The 19566-nt window shown below is 64.8% G+C and overlaps 2 protein-coding genes across 9 annotated transcripts in view; one reads left to right on the top strand and one right to left on the bottom strand.

Moving 5' to 3' along the window:
• Positions 1 to 5363: 5363 nt before the first annotated feature.
• Positions 5364 to 13560, bottom strand: RHOG (ras homolog family member G). The gene is made up of 2 exons (XM_062625294.1): positions 13369 to 13560; positions 5364 to 6072 (listed from the first exon to the last, which is right to left on the bottom strand). The coding sequence occupies exon 2, from the start codon at positions 6042 to 6044 to the stop codon at positions 5469 to 5471; it is 576 nt and encodes a 191-aa protein (XP_062481278.1). The 5' UTR covers positions 6045 to 6072; positions 13369 to 13560; the 3' UTR covers positions 5364 to 5468.
• Positions 13561 to 16598: 3038 nt separating this feature from the next.
• The window catches only part of STIM1 (stromal interaction molecule 1), a 63183-nt gene continuing 60215 nt past the window's right edge, over positions 16599 to 19566 (top strand). For 6 of the 8 annotated variants that reach the window (XM_062625275.1, XM_062625274.1, XM_062625276.1 and 3 more), the window contains exon 1: positions 16599 to 16967. In XM_062625275.1, the coding sequence (XP_062481259.1) occupies positions 16859 to 16967 (109 nt within the window). In that variant the 5' untranslated portion in view covers positions 16599 to 16858. The remainder of the gene's footprint in view (positions 16968 to 19566) is intronic. The other 2 variants (XM_062625278.1, XM_062625277.1) reach the window with 1 other exon arrangement.

Genomic DNA, 19566 nt, shown 5'->3' with positions numbered 1-19566 from the left:
TGGGCATGGGGGCATCCGTGGGCAAGGGGACATCCCTGGGGACATCCGTGGGTATGGGGGCATCCGTGGGCATGGGGTTATCCCTGGCCATGGGGGCATCCGTGGGCAAGGGGACATTCCTGGCCATGGGGGCATCCGTGGGGACATCCGTGGCCATGGGGGCATCCCTGGGGACATCCCTGGGCACGGGGATGTCCCCGCTGTGGCACTCCCGGCACCCCGAGGGTCCTGTACAGCCCCTGCAGCCCCCGGCTGTGGGACTCGCAGCTCTTCCTATGGGAGCTGGTGGCGTGACCCAGCCCCTTGGGTGCTGGTGCCCCCACCCGCAGCCGAGGGACCCTCACAGCACAGGTCAGATGAACATGGATGAAGGTCGGATCCTGCTGCTGCAGTGGGAGCGGGATCCCAAGGAAGGAGCCGGGTTCAGCGCAGCCGGGACCCAGGAGCCCACCAGGGAGGAGCTGGAGTCACACCGGGTCATGGGCTCCTAGGTGGGGGTCCAGGGGGGGCCGTGCTTTGCACTGGGCCCTGTGGGGCTGCAGAAAGACAGGGCTGTGGGATCGGGATGGGGATGGGACATGAGGGACATGGGGATGGGACATGGGGACGGGGTGGGGATGGGACATGGGGACGGGGTGGGGATGGGACATGGGGACAGGATGGGGATGGGACATGGGGACGGGGTGGGGATGGGACATGGACATGAGGATGGGACATGGGGATGGGGTGGGGATGGGACATGGGGATGGGGTGGGGATGGGACAGGGATGGGATGGGGATGATGGGGATGGGGCATGGGGACAGGATGGGGATGGGACATGGGGATGGGATAGGGATGGGACATGGGGACAGGATGGGGATGGGACATGGGGACGGGATGGGGATGGGACATGGGGATGGGACATGGGGACGGGATGGGGATGGGACATGGGGATGGGATGGGGATGGGACATGGGGACGGGATGGGGATGGGACATGGGGACGGGATGGGGATGGGACATGGGGATGGGATGGGGATGGGACATGGGGACGGGATGGGGATGGGAGATGGGGACGGGATGGGGATGGGACATGGGGATGGGATGGGGATGGGACATGGGGACGGGATGGGGATGGGACATGGGGATGGGATAAGGATGGGACATGGGGACGGGGTGGGGATGGGACATGGGGATGGGATAGGGATGGGACATGGGGACAGGATAGGGATGGGACATGGGGAGGGGATGGGGATGGGACATGGGGAGGGGATGGGGATGGGACATGGGGATGGGATAGGGATGGGACACGGGGACAGGATGGGGATGGGACATGGGGAGGGGATGGGGATGGGACATGGGGAGGGGATGGGGATGGGACATGGGGATGGGATGGGGATGGGACATGGGGGACATGGGGATGGGACACGGGGACAGGATGGGGACAGGACATGGCCGGAGTCTCCCGGCCCCGCAGCCGCAGCACCCACGCAGCCCCACAGGGAACAAAGACCCAGCTTGTGGCAGGCACCGGGCTCGGCCCCTGCTGCAGGAAGGCCCCGGGGCCGGACAAGGGGCCCGTGTGTGGCAGTGGGGACCCTGCCAGGACCCTGCCGGGGCCGGACACTGCCAGCACGTGCCAGCGCCGCGGGGCTGGAGGGGACGGGAGCGCGGCTGAGCGGCTGCTGCCATGGAGCTGCTGCCATAGAGCTGCTGCCATAGAGCTGTCACCATAGAGCTGCTGCCATGGAGCTGCTGCCATAGAGCTGTCCCCATAGAGCTGCTGCCATAGAGCTGTCACCATAGAGCTGTCACCATAGAGCTGCTGCCATGGAGCTGCTGCCATAGAGCTGTCACCATAGAGCTGCTGCCATAGAGCTGTCACCATAGAGCTGCTGCCATGGAGCTGTCACCATAGAGCTGTCACCATAGAGCTGTCACCATAGAGCTGCTGCCATGGAGCTGTCCCCATAGAGCTGCTGCCATAGAGCTGTCACCATAGAGCTGCTGCCATAGATCTGCTGCCATAGAGCTGTCACCATAGAGCTGTCACCATAGAGCTGCTGCCATTGAGCTGTCACCATAGAGCTGTCACCATAGAGCTGTCACCATAGAGCTGCTGCCATAGAGCTGTCACCATAGAGCTGTCACCATAGAGCTGCTGCCATAGAGCTGTCACCATAGAGCTGCTGCCATAGAGCTGTCACCATAGAGCTGCTGCCATAGAGCTGCTGCCATAGAGCTGTCACCATAGAGCTGTCACCATAGAGCTGTCACCACAGAGCTGTCACTATCGAGCTGCCGCCATAGAGCTGCTGCCATAGAGCTGACACCATAGAGCTGTCACCATAAAGCTGTCACCATAGAGCTGTCGCCATAGAGCTGTCGCCATCGAGCTGTCACCATAAAGCTGTCACCATAGAGCTGTCACCATAGAGCTGCTGCCATAGAGCTGTCACCATAGAGCTGCTGCCATAGAGCTGTCACCATAGAGCTGTCACCATAGAGCTGTCACTATCGAGCTGCCGCCATAGAGCTGTCACCATAGAGCTGTCACCATAGAGCTGTCACCATAAAGCTGTCACCATAGAGCTGTCACCATAGAGCTGTCACCATAAAGCTGTCACCATAGAGCTGCCGCCATAGAGCTGTCACCATAGAGCTGTCACCATAGAGCTGTCACCATAGAGCTGCTGCCATAGAGCTGTCACCATAGAGCTGTCACCATAAAGCTGTCACCATAGAGCTGTCACCATAGAGCTGCTGCCATAGAGCTGTCACCATAGAGCTGTCACCATAAAGCTGTCACCATAGAGCTGTCACCATAGAGCTGTCACCATAGAGCTGCTGCCATAGAGCTGCTGCCATAGAGCTGTCACCATAGAGCTGTCACCATAGAGCTGTCACCATAAAGCTGTCACCATAGAGCTGTCACCATAGAGCTGTCACCATAGAGCTGCTGCCATAGAGCTGTCACCATAGAGCTGCTGCCATGGAGCTGTCACCATAGAGCTGTCACCATAGAGCTGTCACCATAGAGCTGCTGCCATGGAGCTGTCACCATAGAGCTGTCACCATAGAGCTGTCACCATAGAGCTGCTGCCATTGAGCTGTCACCATAGAGCTGCTGCCATAGAGCTGCTGCCATGGAGCTGCTGCCATGGAGCTGTCACCATAGAGCTGTCGCCATAGAGCTGTCACCATAGAGCTGCTGCCATAGAGCTGCTGCCATGGAGCTGTCACCATAGAGCTGTCACCATAGAGCTGTCACCATAGAGCTGTCACCATAAAGCTGTCACCATAGAGCTGCCGCCATAGAGCTGTCACCATAGAGCTGTCACCATAGAGCTGTCACCATAAAGCTGTCACCATAGAGCTGTCACCATAGAGCTGCTGCCATGGAGCTGTCACCATAGAGCTGCTGCCATAGAGCTGCTGCCATGGAGCTGCTGCCATGGAGCTGTCACCATAGAGCTGTCGCCATAGAGCTGTCACCATAGAGCTGCTGCCATAGAGCTGCTGCCATAGAGCTGTCACCATAGAGCTGTCACCATAGAGCTGCTGCCATAGAGCTGCTGCCATGGAGCTGTCGCCATAGAGCTGTCACCATAGAGCTGTCACCATAGAGCTGCTGCCATAGAGCTGTCACCATAGAGCTGTCACCATAGAGCTGCTGCCATAGAGCTGTCACCATAGAGCTGCTGCCATAGAGCTGTCACCATAGAGCTGTCACCATAGAGCTGACACCATAGAGCTGACACCATAGAGCTGTCACCATAGAGCTGTCACCATAGAGCTGACACCATAGAGCTGACACCATAGAGCTGACACCATAGAGCTGTCACCATAGAGCTGCTGCCATAGAGCTGCTGCCATGGAGCTGTCACCATAGAGCTGCTGCCATAGAGCTGCTGCCATAGAGCTGCTGCCATAGAGCTGTCACCATAGAGCTGTCACCATAGAGCTGTCACCATCGAGCTGCCGCCATCATCATCCTCAGTGCTCAGGCACAGTGCCCAGGTCCCCCATCACACCCCAGCTCCATGGGCAGCAGGACACAGGGCTCCAACCCCTGCCTGCAGGTCTGGAGCAGGGCAGGACAAGAGAAGGCTCAGGGGGACCTGATGGCTGCCTACAAGTGCCTGAGAGGAGGATGGAGCCAGGAGGGGCTGGGCTCTGCTCCCAAGGAACAAGGGATGGGACAAGAGGAACCGGCCTCAAGCTGCCCCAGGGCAGGTTTAGATGGAGCTGAGGAACAATTCCTGCCCCAGAGGGTGCTCAGGCATTGGAACAGGCTGCCCAGGGCAGGGCTGCAGGCACCGGCCCTGCGAGGGTTCACACCCCGTGGAGACGAGGCCTCAGTGCCATGGGGCAGTGGTGGCCGTGGGGCGATGGTTGCCCTGGACGCCCCTGGAACCCCCCAGCCCGGTTGGTTCCACGGCTCTGTGCCTGCAGGAGGCAGCAGCAGCAGGACGCATCGCGCTCCCCGCAATGGAAAAGGCGCGAGGGGCAGCACAGGACACGGGAGCCGGGCAGGGTTTATTCAGGAAGCAACTCGGGCAGCGCTGGGTAGAGGCGAGCCCCGGAGCCCCGGCCCCGGCCCCGGCCCCCGCCGTGCGGGAACGCGCTCCCCCGGCAGCACCGGGGGCCACAGGGATGCGGCACCGGGCCCGGCTCACCCCAAACACCCCCCTGGGAGAGCCCAGTGCAGCCACAAGGGCCAAACCCGGGGCTCGCACCTCCGGAGCAGGGAATGGGGCGGCAGGTCCCACGGGTGCTGGGGATGGGGTGGCAGGTCCCCATGGGGTGGCAGGTCCCATGGGCGCTGGGGCTGGGGTGGCAGGTCCCATGGGGTGGCAGGTCCCATGGGTGCTCGGGATGGGGTGGCAGGTCCCATGGGGTGGCAGGTCCCATGGGTGCTCGGGATGGGGTGGCAGGTCCCATGCTGGGGATGGGGTGGCAGGTCCCATGGGTGCTGGGGATGGGGTGGCAGGTCCCCATGGGTGCTCGGGATGGGGTGGCAGGTCCCATGGGTGCTCGGGATGGGGTGGCAGGTCCCATGGGTGCTGGGGATGGGGTGGCAGGTCCCATGGGTGCTCGGGATGGGGTGGCAGGTCCCATGGGTGCTCGGGATGGGGTGGCAGGTCCCCATGGGTGCTCAGGATGGGGTGGCAGGTCCCACGGGTGCTGGGGATGGGGTGGCAGGTCCCATGGGTGCTCAGGGCAGGAGGGGGGTGCAGGGGTTCAGCCACCCTGAGCATCCCCTTCTCCATGCCAGGACCAGAGAGATGTCACCCAAAAGCGGAGGCTGAGAGCCAGGGCCGGGGCTGGGGGCGCCGGGGGTGCTTGGGGGTCCCCGGTGCCCCCGGGGCAGGAGCCAGTTAGTGCAAACGAGGTCTGTATTATTAAAGCTGGTGGGTTCGGGCTGGTGGCCCCGGGCCGGGGGGGTCAGCGCAGCTCGGGGGGCACGGGGCGGGCAGGGTCTCGCAGTCACAAGAGGACGCAGGGCTTCTTGGGCTTGGCCGGGGCGGGGTTGAGCACGGCCCTCACCGCCTCGGTGAACACATCCTTGATGCCCTCCTGGTTGAGCGCCGAGCACTCGAGGTACTTGACGGCGCGGATCTGCTTGGAGAGGCTGATGCCCTGCTGCGTGGTGATGGGCGCCTGGTTCTGCTCCTTGAGCCGCTTCATGGTCTCGGGGTTGTTTCTCAGATCCTTCTTGGTGCCGACGAGGAGGACGGGCACGCTGGGGCAGTGGTGGCACACCTCCGGGTACCACTTGTGCTTCACGTTCTCATAGGAGGGCGGGCTGGCGATGGAGAAGCAGATGATGAAGACGTTGGTCTGGGGGTAGGAAAGCGTCCGCAGGCGGTCGTACTCCTCCTGGCCGGCCGTGTCCCAGAGGTTTAAGTTAATAGTCCTGCCGTCCACCGTGTTCTGCGCGCTGTAGTTGTCGAACACGGTGGGGATGTACTCCTTGGGGAAGGCGTTGGTGGTGTAGCAGATGAGCAGGCAGGTCTTGCCCACCGCCCCATCGCCCACCACCACGCACTTGATGCTCTGCATCCCGGAGGCTCCGTGTGCCCTCAGCAGCCTGCAGGGAGAGGAGAGGGTCAGGGCAGGGAACAGGCCAGGGCTGAGAGCACCAGAGCCCCTCTGCCCGGACACCCACTCCCCCATCTGGGGTGCAGAGGGACAGGTCCCTCCATCCCACAGGTCCTGCAATGCGCGGAGCCCAAACACCCCCCAGTGAGGAACCGCATCCCCAGCCCAGGCCAAACTTGTGTCACCATGGCTCCTGGCCAGGATGCTGTAGAGCCCTGTGCCACATCCAGCATCGTGTGACATAGAATCAAGGAATGGTTTGGGCTGAAGGGAGCTTAAAGCCCATCCAGCTCCAACCCCTGCCCCGGGCAGGGACCCCTTCCATAGAGCAGCTTGCTCCAAGCCCCTGTGTCCAACCTGGCCTTGAACACTGCCAGGGATGGGGCAGCCACAGCTTCTCTGGGCACCCTGTGCCAGCGCCTCAGCACCCTCCCAGGGAAGAGCTTCTGCCTAAGAGCTCAGCTCAGTCTCCCCTGGGGCAGGTTAAAGCCATTCCCCTTGGCCTGGCCCTACATCCCTTGTCCCAAGCCCCTCTCCAGCTTTCCTGCAGCCCCTTCAGGCACTGGAGCTGCTCTCAGCTCTCCCCTTCACGCAGCAGAGGGTCAGGATCCCCTCCCTGAGCTGCTGCTCACGCCGTGGGGGTGCAGCCAGCACACGGGGTGGTTCTGTGCCTCCAGCCCAGCACACGGAAGGTACAGGCCGGAGGGCACAGGGGCAGCAGCCGCGGGCAGGTTTGGGCCCCGGGGGCTGTGGCCAGGCTGGAGCTGGGTGACATCCGCTCCAGCAGCTGTGTTTATCCCGGGGCCCGGAGCGTTTCCCTGCTTCCCTTCCTCAGTTCCCTCTGCAATTGCCATCAGGGGCCGCATCCTGCTCCCCTTCCTGCTGCAGGCTGGAGCCGGGCCGAGGCGCGTGTCCCCGCACGGGGATGCTGCAGCCCCTGTCCCCACCGGGACCCGAGCCCTGCCCGCCGGGATTTACCGCACCGGAGCCTGAGCGCGGCGGGCAGCGGCTCCTGTGCTGCAGGACGGGAGCGAGCGGGGGTGCCGGGGATGCTGCCTGGAGCCGGAGCCCGGCGCTGGGGTCCCCAGAGCCCCGGGACGCGGTGCTCGGGCAGGGGAAGGGGAAGGAGCCGGGCCCCGGCCCCTGCCCCCGATGGGGAAGCGGCTTCTTCCTCCTCTCTTCCTCTTCCCGCCCTGACACCGCTTCCTGCCGCCGCGGGGCCGGCTGCGCCGTGACCCCGGCCCCTGCCCGGGACCAGCGGGGGGGTCCCAGCGCTGCCGGAGCCGCCCCAGCGCCGGGGTCCCCATTGCCGCAGCGCTCCCATCGCGGGGCACCGGGGCCGCAGCACGAACCCGCGGCCGCCCCGCACCGGGCCCGGGGGGGGGTCACGCTCCGGCACCGGCCTCCGCCCGCCCCGGGGGCAAACCCAGCCCCGAGCCCCGGGGGTCGGGGTGGGGCCGCGGCAGCAGCGGGACCCCCCCGGGTCTGGGGGCTCGGGGCGGAGGGGCGGGAGCAGGAGCGCAGGGGCAGAAGCAGGGGATGGGGACAGGAGGAGGACGGGACAGCGGGAGCAGCGCGGGTGGAGCAGGAGCAGCAGCAGGGCACTGGGAGAAGGAGCAAAGGGAACGGGACAGCGGGAGAAGGAGCTGGATCAGGGGATGGGAGCAGGATCAGGGGCAGCAGGAGCAGCAGGAGGAGAGTGGTGGGAAAAGGACCAGGATCATGGTAGTGGGAGCAGAATCAAAGGCAGAAGAAGCAGAGTGGATGAAAGTGGGTCAGTGGGAGAAGGAACTGGATGAGGGCGATAGGAGCAGGAGCTGAGGGAGCAGGATCAGGATCGGGGAGCAGGATCAGGATCAGGGGAGCAGGATCAGGGTCAGGGGAGCAGGATCAGGATCAGGGAGCAGGATCAGGATCAGGGGAGCAGGATCAGGGTCAGGGGAGCAGGATCAGGGTCAGGGGAGCAGGATCAGGGGAGCAGGATCAGGATCAGGGGAGCAGGATCAGGGTCAGGGGAGCAGGATCAGGATCGGGGAGCAGGATCAGGGGAGCAGGATCAGGGGAGCAGGATCAGGATCAGGGGAGCAGGATCAAGGTCAGGGGAGCAGGATCAGGGGAGCAGGACAGTGGGAGCAGAAGCAGAGTGAGTGGGATCAGGGCTGAGGTGGGAGCCAGGGGGTCCCATGGCAGCCCCAGACTCAGGTCAGGGGGTCCCGGGGACACCCCATGGCCGGGGAGATGCATCCAGAGCCTGTCCCTGTTTGTGCATCCCTGGGGAAAGGACACGGGTGGGAAGAGCTGCGGGAGCCTGAGGCCAGTGTTGGCAGCAGAAGAGATGGGCAGGAGCTGTCTCCAGGGGCATGTGGGGATGGGGATGAAGTGGTGACACCCCCCTGCAGCTCCCCATCCCTTGGGTGACCCCTGAGCACCCACCGTGGCGCCACCACAGTCCCACCATGGAACACATTGAGCTCAATGCCCCGGGATGAGCTGGGACCAGTCAGCACCCTGCATCCCAGGAAAGGCCCGTGCTGAGTCAGCGGGTGAGGAAGAGGATGGGGCACATGGAAACGCTCGTGCCCATGACAGCATTGATGCTGCGGGGCAGGAGGCGAGGAGGAGGCAGTGGGCAGGGGACCTCCATGACCACGAGGATGCTCAGGGGCTGGAGCAGCTCCTGTATGGAGCCAGGCTGAGAACATTGGGGCTGTTGAGCCTGGAGAGGAGAAGCTGCGTGGAGACCTCAGAGCAGCTTCCAGTGTGTGAAGGGGGCTGCAAGGATGCTGGAGAGGGACTCTTCATCAGGGACTGCAGTGACAGGACAAGGGGTGATGGGTTCAAACTGAAACAGGGGAAGTTCAGGTTGGGCATAAGGCAGAAGCTCTTCCCTGGGAGTGTGCTGAGGCGCTGGCACAGGGTGCCCAGAGAAGCTGTGGCTGCCCCATCCCTGGCAGTGCTCAAGGCCAGCTTGGACACAGGGGCTCTATGGAAGGGGTCCCTGCCCGGGGCAGCTTTAAGGTCCCCCCCAGCCCGAACCATTCCATGAGGACCACAGGAGGGGAGGTGGGAGCTGAGCCCATTGGGGACCAGGACCCCCCAGCCCGGGCGGCGGCACCACCCCGGTCCCCACATCCTGACACGGGGCTGCAGCCCGTGGCCACCGGATGGGCGGCGCTGGCCCGGGGGCGCTGCGGGCCCGGGGTGAGCGGAGCCCGGCCCTGCGCTGCCAGCGCCCGCACAAGGCCCGCTCTGTTCTCCGGCAGCGCCTTTAACCCCTTCTGTGCCTCGTGGGGGCCGGGGCACATCCTGTGTGGGGCACGGCCCCGGGGGGCAGGAGGAGGAAGAGCCAGAGCGCGGGGGGGCTGCACAGAGCCTGGGAGCGCTGGGTGCTGGGGTGGGATTTGGGTGCAGGGCGGAGGCGGGTGGCGCACGCTGACCCCCCCCCCCCCAGCCATCACCCATCGCCAGCCCGGGGACGGGAGAACGGCTTCATCCTCCCTGCAGCACGAAAGGGGAAGCAAAACGCGCCCAGGGCATCCCCCGCCGGGGGTTTCCGCTGGGGGGGGACGGGGACGCAGCAGCCGCTCCCCGAGCTCCCGCCCATCACCGGCCCCAGGGACCCCAATCCTGGCCCCAGCAAAGCAAACCGGGCCCGGGGGCTGTGCTCTGGGAGCCTGCGCCCCGCTCTGTGCACAAGGGTCCCCACATCACACAGCACAGCCCACGCTGCGCCCTGAACCCTCCACACTGCACCTGGCAGCCTGCACCACACACCCTGCACCCTACACCCCACACCCTGCGCCCCACAGCCTGCACCCCACAGCCTTGCACCCCACACCCTGCACCCTCTGTGGTGCTGCATGTTGCAGCCCGTGCTCACAGGCCAGGCAGAGGGTCCATCCCATAGAGATGGACCTCCAAAGGATGGACAGTGTGTCCCTCATGGACAGACAGATCTGACCAGGACAGTGTGCCCCATGGACAGACACATGGGGTGTCCCCATGGACAGACACATGGGGTGTCCCCATGGACAGACACATGGGGTGTCCCCATGGGCAGACACACCCCATGGACAGACACATGGGGTGTCCCCATGGACAGACACACGGTGTGCCCATGGACAGACACATGGGGTGTCCCCATGGACAGACACACGGTGTGCCCATGGACAGACACACGGTGTGCCCATGGACAGACACACGGTGTCCCCATGGACAGACACATGGGGTGTCCCCATGGACAGACACACGGTGTGCCCATGGACAGACACACGGTGTGCCCATGGACAGACACATGGGGTGTCCCCATGGACAGACACACGGTGTGCCCATGGACAGACACACGGTGTCCCCATGGACAGACACACGGGGTGTCCCCATGGACAGACACACGGTGTGCCCATGGACAGACACACGGTGTGCCCATGGACAGACACACGGTGTGCCCATGGACAGACACACGGTGTGCCCATGGACAGACACACGGTGTCCCCATGGACAGAGAGCCCTGCCCAGCCCAACCCGTGCTGTGCAGCCGGCTCCATCTCGCTCAGTGGGAGCAGCCCCGGTGCAGCCCCGGTGCAGGCAGAGGAGTCCCCTCAGCTCCATCAATACTGAGCAGGGCTGCCCGGGGCTGAGCGCGGCAGCGGCAGCATCGGTGGGAGCCGGCACCAGCGCCCGGTGGGAGCGGGTGGGGGGCTCTGCCCGGTGCTGAGATGGGGTCCCTGCTCCGCGCTGCACCAGTGACACCGGTACCCCCGGCTCAGCCCCAGGCCCGGCAGCTGTAACCTTCCCACTGAGTCATAAAGTCATGGAATGCCTCGGGTTGGAAAGGACCTCAAGATCATCCAGTTCCAACCCCCTGCCATGGCCAGGGACACCTCACACTAAACCATGGCACCCAAGGCTCTGTCCAGCCTGGCCTTGAGCACTGCCAGGGATGGAGCATTCACAGCCTCCAGGGGCTGCTTTTCCTCGTGTCCCAGCTCAGCCCCATCCGGAGCAATTTCCCCATTTGATTTCCCCCCTCCAGGGCTGGGAGCTCCGCTGAGGGTCCGGCTCTGCCCCTCAGCACGGCCACGGTGCACAACACAGCAGCAGGGGCTGGAGCTGGCTACAGGAGCAGCCCCTGAGCCAGGGCCAGAGCGCCCAGGCCAGCACAGGGAATGGGGTGGACAGAGGGGTGGGTGGATGTGTGGGTGGAGAGATGGACAGAGGGATGATGGATGGATGGATGGAAGATGGCTGGATGGCTGGAGGGAAGGATGGGTGGATGGATGGATGGATGGATGGATGGATGGATGGATGGATGGATGGAAGATGGCTGGATGGATGGGTGGATGGAAGATGGCTGGCTGGCTGGAGGGAAGGATGGGTGGATGGATGGATGGATGGGTGGATGGATGGATGGATGGATGGATGGATGGATGGATGGAAGATGGCTGGCTGGATGGAGGGAAGGATGGGTGGATGGATGGATGGATGGATGGATGGAAGATGGCTGGATGGATGGGTGGATGGAAGATGGCTGGCTGGCTGGAGGGAAGGATGGGTGAATGGATGGAAGATGGCTGGCTGGCTGGAGGGAAGGATGGGTGAATGGATGGATGGATGGATGGATGGGTGGATGGATGGATGGATGGATGGATGGATGGGTGGATGGATGGAAGATGGCTGGCTGGCTGGAGGGAAGGATGGGTGGATGGATGGATGGAAGATGGATGGATGGATGGGTGGATGGAAGATGGCTGGCTGGCTGGAGGGAAGGATGGGTGGATGGATGGATGGAAGATGGCTGGATGGGTGGATGGATGGATGGATGGATGGAAGGGTGGACGGATGGGTGGGTGGATGGATGGGGCCAGGCCTCACTCCACAGCAAGTGAGCCTGTCACTGCTCACACCACCAGCAGAGGCACAGACAAGACCCAGGGCAGAGCACACCAGCATGGGGCCAGTTTACCACCTCTCAATGCTACGGTCAAGCCAAAGCCCCACATAGGGCACACACCAGACCTACCCCCATGGGCCAGCACCTCGAGATGTGCTGGGCTCAGGCACCTCCAGCATCACCAGAAATACCCCACTGCATGCTCCCATTTACCTGCACCTGTGATGCCAGCACCAGCCCCCCTGCTGTGTGACATCCCCCTGTGCCACCCCTGGTGCTTCAGCTCCACTGAGCAGAGTGAGCCCAGTGGGACCAGGCCCATGCACCCACCATGGATCATCTCCCCCCGGCACTTGGGGACCCAGGGGTGGCCCTGCTCGGCAACGGGACACACTGAGAGGTGGCCCCACAACCAGACCCACCACAGCCACATGGGACAGAGACACCCCCAGTGCACTGCGGTGTGTGATGGACACGGTGCTGTGAGCACTGCAGCGTGTGAGCACTGCAGCGTGGTGGCTGCTGAACACGTGCCACAGCACGTATGTGGCAGCATGTGACAGCGTGTGTGAGTGACGTGCGTGGTGCAGTGCGTGCAGTGTTGCAATGAGCATTGCGTGACGTGCCCCGTGTGTTGTAACTGGTGTGTTGTAAGCTGTGTGCAGCGTGAGGCCATGAGCGGTGGGTGCGGTTCATGCAGTGTGTGCAGTGTGCAGGATTGTACCTCTCAGTGGGTGCAGCATGAAGTGCAGAACCTGCAATGCCTGCACTGGGTATTGCAGTGGGTGCCGGGTGGGTAAAGGGTGCAGTGGGCAGTGCAGCAGGGGCAATGGGTGCAGTTCAGGGGGGTAGAGTGCAGGGGGAGCAGTGCAGGTGCTGCAGTGAGCAGTGCAACGGGTGCAGTGCAGGAGGAGCAGTGCAGGGGGTGCAGTGCAGGGGGTGCAGTGCTGGGGCACAGCGCCGCGGGAGCAGTGGGTGCCGTGCAGCGCCCTCTGGCGTGCAGTGCAGCCCGTGCAGCGCCTGCTCTCCCGTCCATGCAGTGCGCGGATGGGAAGGGGCAGCTCGTGCAGTGCGGGCAGTGACCGCTGCACGGCGGGGGGGCAGCTCCCGGGGCGGCGTGTGCGGGCTCAGCGCGGTGGCTGCAGTTGCAGTGGGTGCAGAGCCATGGATGCGGCAGCCCCGCGGAAGGGATCAGCCCGGACCGGTTCTGTCCCCGCTGCCGGCACCCCGGGACCCCCGGGACCCCCCCCCTGCGCCGCGCGGGCTCCGGTCCCGATGCCCCCTCCCCGGCCCCGACGGGCGGCTCTTGCCGCGCCCCGACCTGGCCCCCCCGGCCCCGGCCGCCCCATCCCTGCCCGCTCCCGGTCCCGGTCCCGGTCGCGGTCCCGCACTCACCCCGGGGCATGGCGCGCGGCGGGCGCGGGGCCGGAGCGGCGGCAGCAGCAGCAGGAGGAGGAGGAGGAGGAGCAGGAGGAAGTCAGCGGCCGCCTCCCGCCGCCCCGGGCGGTCCCGCGGAGAAACTTCCCCCCGGCCCCCGCCCGCCGCCGCTTCCTTCCTCCGCCGGGGCCGGGGCCGGGCCCTTCCCGCGGGGAGCTCCCGGGCATCGCCCCTCTGCCCGGAGGGGGGTTCCCGGTGCCGCCGCTGTGCCCGCCCCGGGACCCCCGAGCCGCAGGGAGAGGAGCCCCCGCCCCACGGCTGCTCCTGCGGGGGGTCAGGGATGGGGACGGGGACAGGGACGGGGCCAGGCCGGGGCTGGGGACGGGGGAACCGCGCTGCAGCGGTGGCGGTGCTGTACCGGGAGAAGGAGGGGAAGCGGGGGGCGCCCGGCCGTCGGGCACAGCGGAACAGCAGGCGGGGAAGTGGCAGCCGCTGCCCCGGGGGTCTGTGTGGGGATGGGGCGATGAATGGGAGAGGAGGGAGCAGAACCGGGCAGGGGGAGCAGCCCCCAGAGCATGGTCTTGTCCTGCTGGCTCCGGGCCAGGGGGACCCTGGTGCTGTGAGGGTCCCCACCAGGGCCAGGACACCAAGATGGGGGGTCTTGTAAGGGCGGGGTACCCCAGGATGGGGGTCCCCATAAGGGCCAGGTCCCACCAACGGCCGCCAGGGCAGCACCCACAGCACCCACAGCCCAGGACAGTCCCGTTCCCTGCACTAGGGCAGGAGGGTGTCATGGGAGAGATGCGGTGGCCCCGGGATGGAGGCGGGTGGGCTCCTCAAGGACCCTCATCCCGGGTGTGCCGGAGCCACAGGGACCTCCTGCCCTCACGCGGGACGTGCCCCCCTCCAGCACAGAGGAACCCATGGGACAGCTCCCCTCTGCTGGAAATGAGTCTGGCAGCTGCCCGTGGCTCCGGGCACTTCCCCATCCCCTCCGTTGCCAGCCCTGGCTCCCAACCCGGGCACCCTCCATGGCTGGCGGTCCCCATGGATACCAGTGCCCCCATCCCGCGTCCTGGGGCTGATAGCGCCCGCTTGGGGACAACAGTGACACCTCTCGGGTCGGCGGGGCTGGAGCGGGACGGGGTTGAGCTTCCGGACCGGCAGCCACGGAGCTGTTCTGGGGCCGGATCCGGCCCCTGGCAGGGAGCTCCGCTGTCAGCTCCGGGGCTGAACCCTCCGTCCCTGACCTTCCTGTGCCCCAGTGGTGCTGATGCCGCCGGGCCAATGGTGGCGATGCCACCAGGAGCATGTGGCCCTGGCAGGGTGCTGCAGTTCTCGGGGGTGTCAGAGTGTGGCAGCCCAGGCCCGAGCATCAAACCCGGTCTGTCCCCATGAGCTGGGGTGCTCTGATGTGTCGGGGTGCTCTGATGAACTAGGGTGCTCTAACGAGCTGGAATGCTCTGATGTGTCGGGGTGCTCTGATGAACTAGGGGGTGCTCTAACGAGCTGGAATGCTCTGATGTGTCGGGGTGCTCTGATGAACTAGGGTGCTCTAACGAGCTGGAATGCTCTGATGTGTCGGGGTGCTCTGATGAACTAGGGTGCTCTAACGAGCTGGAATGCTCCGATGACTCGGGGAGCTCTGGTGAGCTTGGGGTGCTGTGATTTGTTGTATGGTCAGAATGTTTTGGGGTGCTCTAATGAGCTAGGACGCTCAGCTGAGCTTGACTGCTCTAATAAACCGGGGTGCTCCCATGAGCTGTGGTGCTCTGATGTGTTCGTGTGCTCTGATGAGCTGGGGTGCTCTAATGAGCTGGGACGCTCCGATGTGCTGGGGTGCTCTGGTAAACCGGGGTACTCTGGTGAACCAGGATGCTCTAACGAGCTGGGATGCTCTGATGTGTTGGGGTGCTCTGATGTGCTGGGGTGCTCTGATGTGCTGGGATGCTCTGATGTGTTGGGGTGCTCTGATGTGCTGGGGTGCTCTGATGTGCTGGGATGCTCTGATGTGTTGCGGTGCTCCCTTGAGCTGGGATGCTCTGATGTGCTGGGATGCTCTGATGTGTTGGGGTGCTCTGATGTGTTGGGGTGCTCTGATGTGCTGGGGTGCTCTGATGTGTTGGGGTGCTCCCCTGAGCTGGGATGATCTGATGTGCTGGGATGCTCTGATGAGCCAGGGTACTGTAACGAGGTGGGGTGCTCCCCTGAGCTGTGATGCTCTGATGTGTTGGGGTGCTCTGATGTGTTGGGATGCTCTGATGTGTTGGGGTGCTCCCCTGAGCTGTGATGCTCTGATGTGTTGGGATGCTCTGATGTGTTGGGGTGCTCTGATGTGTTGGGATGCTCTGATGTGTTGGGGTGCTCCCCTGAGCTGTGATGCTCTGATGTGTTGGGATGCTCTGATGTGTTGGGGTGCTCCCCTGAGCTGTGATGCTCTGATGTGTTGGGATGCTCTGATGTGTTGGGGTGCTCTGATGTGCTGGGATGCTCCCCTGAGCTGGGGTGCTCTGATGTGCTGGGGTGCTCTGATGTGCTGGGGTGCTCTGATGTATTGGGGTGCTCCCCTGAGCTGGGATGCTCTGATGTGTTGGGATGCTCTGATGTGCTGGGGTGCTCTGATGTATTGGGGTGCTCCCCTGAGCTGTGATGCTCTGATGTGTTGGGGTGCTCTGATGTGTTGGGATGCTCTGATGTGCTGGGGTGCTCTGATGCGCTGTGCCGTTAAGCCAAGCGTGGTGCTCTGACCTTGCCGAGCGCCCTGATGTGTCAGGCTGCGCTGATGACCCGGGCTCCTCCACCGTCCCGGGGCGCTCTGCGAAGCCTCCGCCGGGGCTGGAAGCGGCTCCCGCCCCATCCAGGCGTCCCCCGCAGCCGCCCCTGCTCCGCTCCCTCGCCCCGCCGGCAGCGCCCGCACCTGCGCTTCCCCCTGCGCCCACCAGGGGCCGCTGCGGCCCGGCGGCCGGACCAGCGCGCGGCGGCGGCGCCAGGGCCCGGTGCGCAGCGGGGCGGGGGGGGGGGGAGCCTGGACGAGACCACGGCGCTGCGGGGGGGTGGCGGGGGCAGCCCCGGGAGGAGCCGCCTCTGAGGACCGGGAGCGGTTACCGAGGAGGGGGCCCCGGTGTCCCGGGAGAGACCGCAGCTGCGGGTGCGCGGGGACAGGGGTGTCCCGGGAGAGACCACGGCTGCGGGGGGGAGCAGGGCTGTCCCGGGAGAGACCAGTGCTGCGGGGGGGGCTGTGCCGGGAGAGACCACTGCGGGGTGGGGGGGCAGCCCGGATCCGGTGTCTCTCGCCGGGCCGGCGGCGTTGTCCCTGTCCGTGCCGGGGCAGCGGGAGGCGGCGCCCGGGCGGGAGCACCGGGGATAACGCGCGGTCCTTCAGCTGCTGCCGGCCGCGGGGAGCCCAGCCCGGGTGTGCGGAGCGGAGCGGAGCGGCCGGGCCCGGCGGCGGGGCCGATGCCGAGGAGGAGCTGACAGCGGCGGGGGAAGCGGCGAGGCCGACGCGGAAATGGATGTACGGTCGGGAGTGGCCCTGTGGGTGCTGTGCGGCCTCCTCCTGCAGCAGGGCCGCGGGGAGCGGCCCCCCGGCTCCCACCTGGACGAGAGCGCCATCGCAGGTGAGGCCCGGCTCGGCCCCCCCGTCCCTCCCTCCCTCCTTCTCTCCCGCGGCACCGGGGGTCCTGCATCACCCGGTGCCATGGAGGGATCCCGGCTGGGCCGCGCTGCTGCTCCGCTCCATGGGCTGGGATGAAGGGACCTTAAAGCTCCTCCAGCTCCGACACCTTGCACTGGAGCAGCTTGCTCCAAGCCCGGTCGCGTTCCCCGGTGTCCCGGTTGCTGAGGCCGGGTTTGCAAACCCGCAGCGCCGGGAGCAAGGGTCGGAGCTCCCAAAATAACCCCCGTTTGTTTGTGCGCCCGGGCTCCGGCCGTTCCCGCTGTGCATCGGGGCTCGGCCCTTACCCCTCGGGTAAGGACGTGCCCAGGCAGCCCCGGCGCGCTCCAGCCTCCTGCCCGCACCTTGCGCTGAGCCTTCCCCACCTCCAGCCTCGAGGAGCGGTCGCCAGGACCCAGCTGCCCCTTGTTGCCTGCCCTCCACCCCAAAATCCCCCCACAGAAAGGCAGGAGAAGCCCCAGCCCCGCCGGGTTTGGGCGGAATTCCCGGCCCGGGCTTTAGTGGCACGCGGCCGGCAGAGCAGAGCCAGCCCCGGCGGAGGGCTGGGGACTGGGGGCAGCGCCGTGGGCACCGGTGCTGCTGCGTGTCCTTGTGCCGGGGCCCGAGGTCAGAGCTGGGAGCCCGCTCCCTCAAACCTGCTCTAACCGTTGGTGTCGAGACAAGTCCCGAGCTCCCGGCCCGTTCTCTGCACAGCGCCGGTGCTTGTGTGCTGACACAGGACCCGGTGAGTGTGCTGCGAGCGCTGCAGGTGAGGACATGGGGCGCTCTCTGACCCGCAGCACTCGGCACGGCACGACCCTGCTCAGTGAGCAGAGCCGTCAGCATCGGGGCGGCTTCACGCTTCCACCACCGCCATCCACAGCCTGGATCCACTCCGGATCCAGGCACAGGCTTCCACGGGGGATAATGTGCTGGTCTGGGGTGGTGAAAGCGGGTGGTGAGCATCTCCATCCCCTGGGTGCTGCAGGGCGATGGTGTGTGAGCAGGGCTGGGGACTGGAGCTGGTGGAAGGCTTTGGTTACAGTGGAAGGTGCAGGATGAAAGTGGCCGCAGCGCCGTTGCTAAGCAGGAGTTTGGCTTCGTGTGTGGAGCTGGTTGGTGAGAACAGGGCAAGTCCTGGAACGTGGTATCAGGAGAACGATCGGGAACGCGGTGTCTGGTTGCTGGCAGGGCAGATTGTTTCATCCCGGCGGCGCGGTGCTCTGTGCGGCTCGCCTGGGGGGATTCCTTCCCTGCCCACTGCCCTCGTGCACGCCGCTCTGTGAGAAGTTGCTTTGTGGGTTCTTCCTTTGTGATCCCAAATCCTGAGGCCAGTTCACATCCCGTCCGCTCCATTAAGGAAACTGGATCTCTGCAGTCCTGCTGAAGCAAGGTTTATGCCTCCAAGGAATTTCCAGCGGAGTTATTTTTGGAGGCCCTGCAGAAGTGTGGCAGCCCTGGTGATTCAGCTGCTGGCTTGCTCCTCTCTGAGCAGAGGCAGAGCAGGGAGCAGCCCCGAGCCCTGCTCTCTAACAGCCCCCGCTGCAGTTGGGCCGCTCCTGCAGAAGAGGTGCTTCTGTAGCTCTTGTGTCACCACCGCTGGTGTATTTGGTTCCTTCTGGCTTCAAAACCCTGCAGAGCAGCCCGCGGGCCCTGCAGGGGATGGCTGCTCGCAGGCTGAACCACAGGCGTGTGGGTGAACGTGGGCAGTGAGGGATTTGCTTGGTCTGACCGTGGATAACTCGCAGTGTAACAGCCCCGTGCCCTGCCTGGGGCTCGCTGCTCCCTGCTCCCACAGCTTGAAGCTGGCGCTGACTCTGCGGTCGCTTGGCCATTAGCTCTGTAGCTCTTAGAGCTGCAGCAGTGCAGGAGGATCCTCGGCACATGCCGGTTTCCTTACGTGTTCCCTGGAAGCAGCGGGTGAGGCTGGCGGTGGCTGCCCGCGTCCGCGGCAGCGCGGGCTCACTGGAGCTGAGGGAGATGCGTGGTGGGCTCCTGCAGCTGCTCATCTCGGGCAGGCTTCCGAAGGGAGGTGCTCGGGTTTGTGACAGGCCATGAACTAAGGAGAAGGGAGCTGATGGCGCCGGTCACCGTTCCCTGCAATGGTTCAGGATGTGCAGGGAAGCGCTTGCAGGGAGCAGAAGTGTGAGTGCAGCAGCGTGGGTTCCTTGGGCTCTGGTGCTTTGATTCTGTGCACACTCAGGGCGTGCATCAGCATCATTTGGTGAGGATACTGTGTGCTGTGAGGATATTGTGTGCATCAGCATCATTTGGTGAGGATATTGTGTGCTTCTGGTTCCTAAGATGATTCTTAAATAAGAATTGGAAATGGGGTGGTTTTATCACAGGATCCCAGGGTGGTTTGGGTTGGAAGGGAGCTTAAAGCTCATCCGGTCCCAAGCCCCTGTGTCCAACCTTCCCTTGAACACTGCCAGGGATGGGGCAGCCACAGCTTCTCTGGGCACCCTGTGCCAGCGCCTCAGCACCCTCACAGGGAAGAGCTTCTGCCTAAGAGCTCAGCTCAGTCTCCCCTCGGGCAGGTTAAAGCCATTCCCCTTGGCCTG

The sequence above is a fragment of the Pezoporus occidentalis genome, unplaced genomic scaffold (genome assembly GCF_034315485.1).
Source record: "Pezoporus occidentalis ecotype Australia unplaced genomic scaffold, CSIRO_AGI_Poc_V1 ctg279, whole genome shotgun sequence".
NCBI classification, from domain to species: Eukaryota; Metazoa; Chordata; class Aves; order Psittaciformes; family Psittacidae; genus Pezoporus; species Pezoporus occidentalis.
The sequence above is the reverse complement of the archived record's forward strand: the minus strand, read 5'-3'. Positions and strand labels throughout refer to the sequence as shown.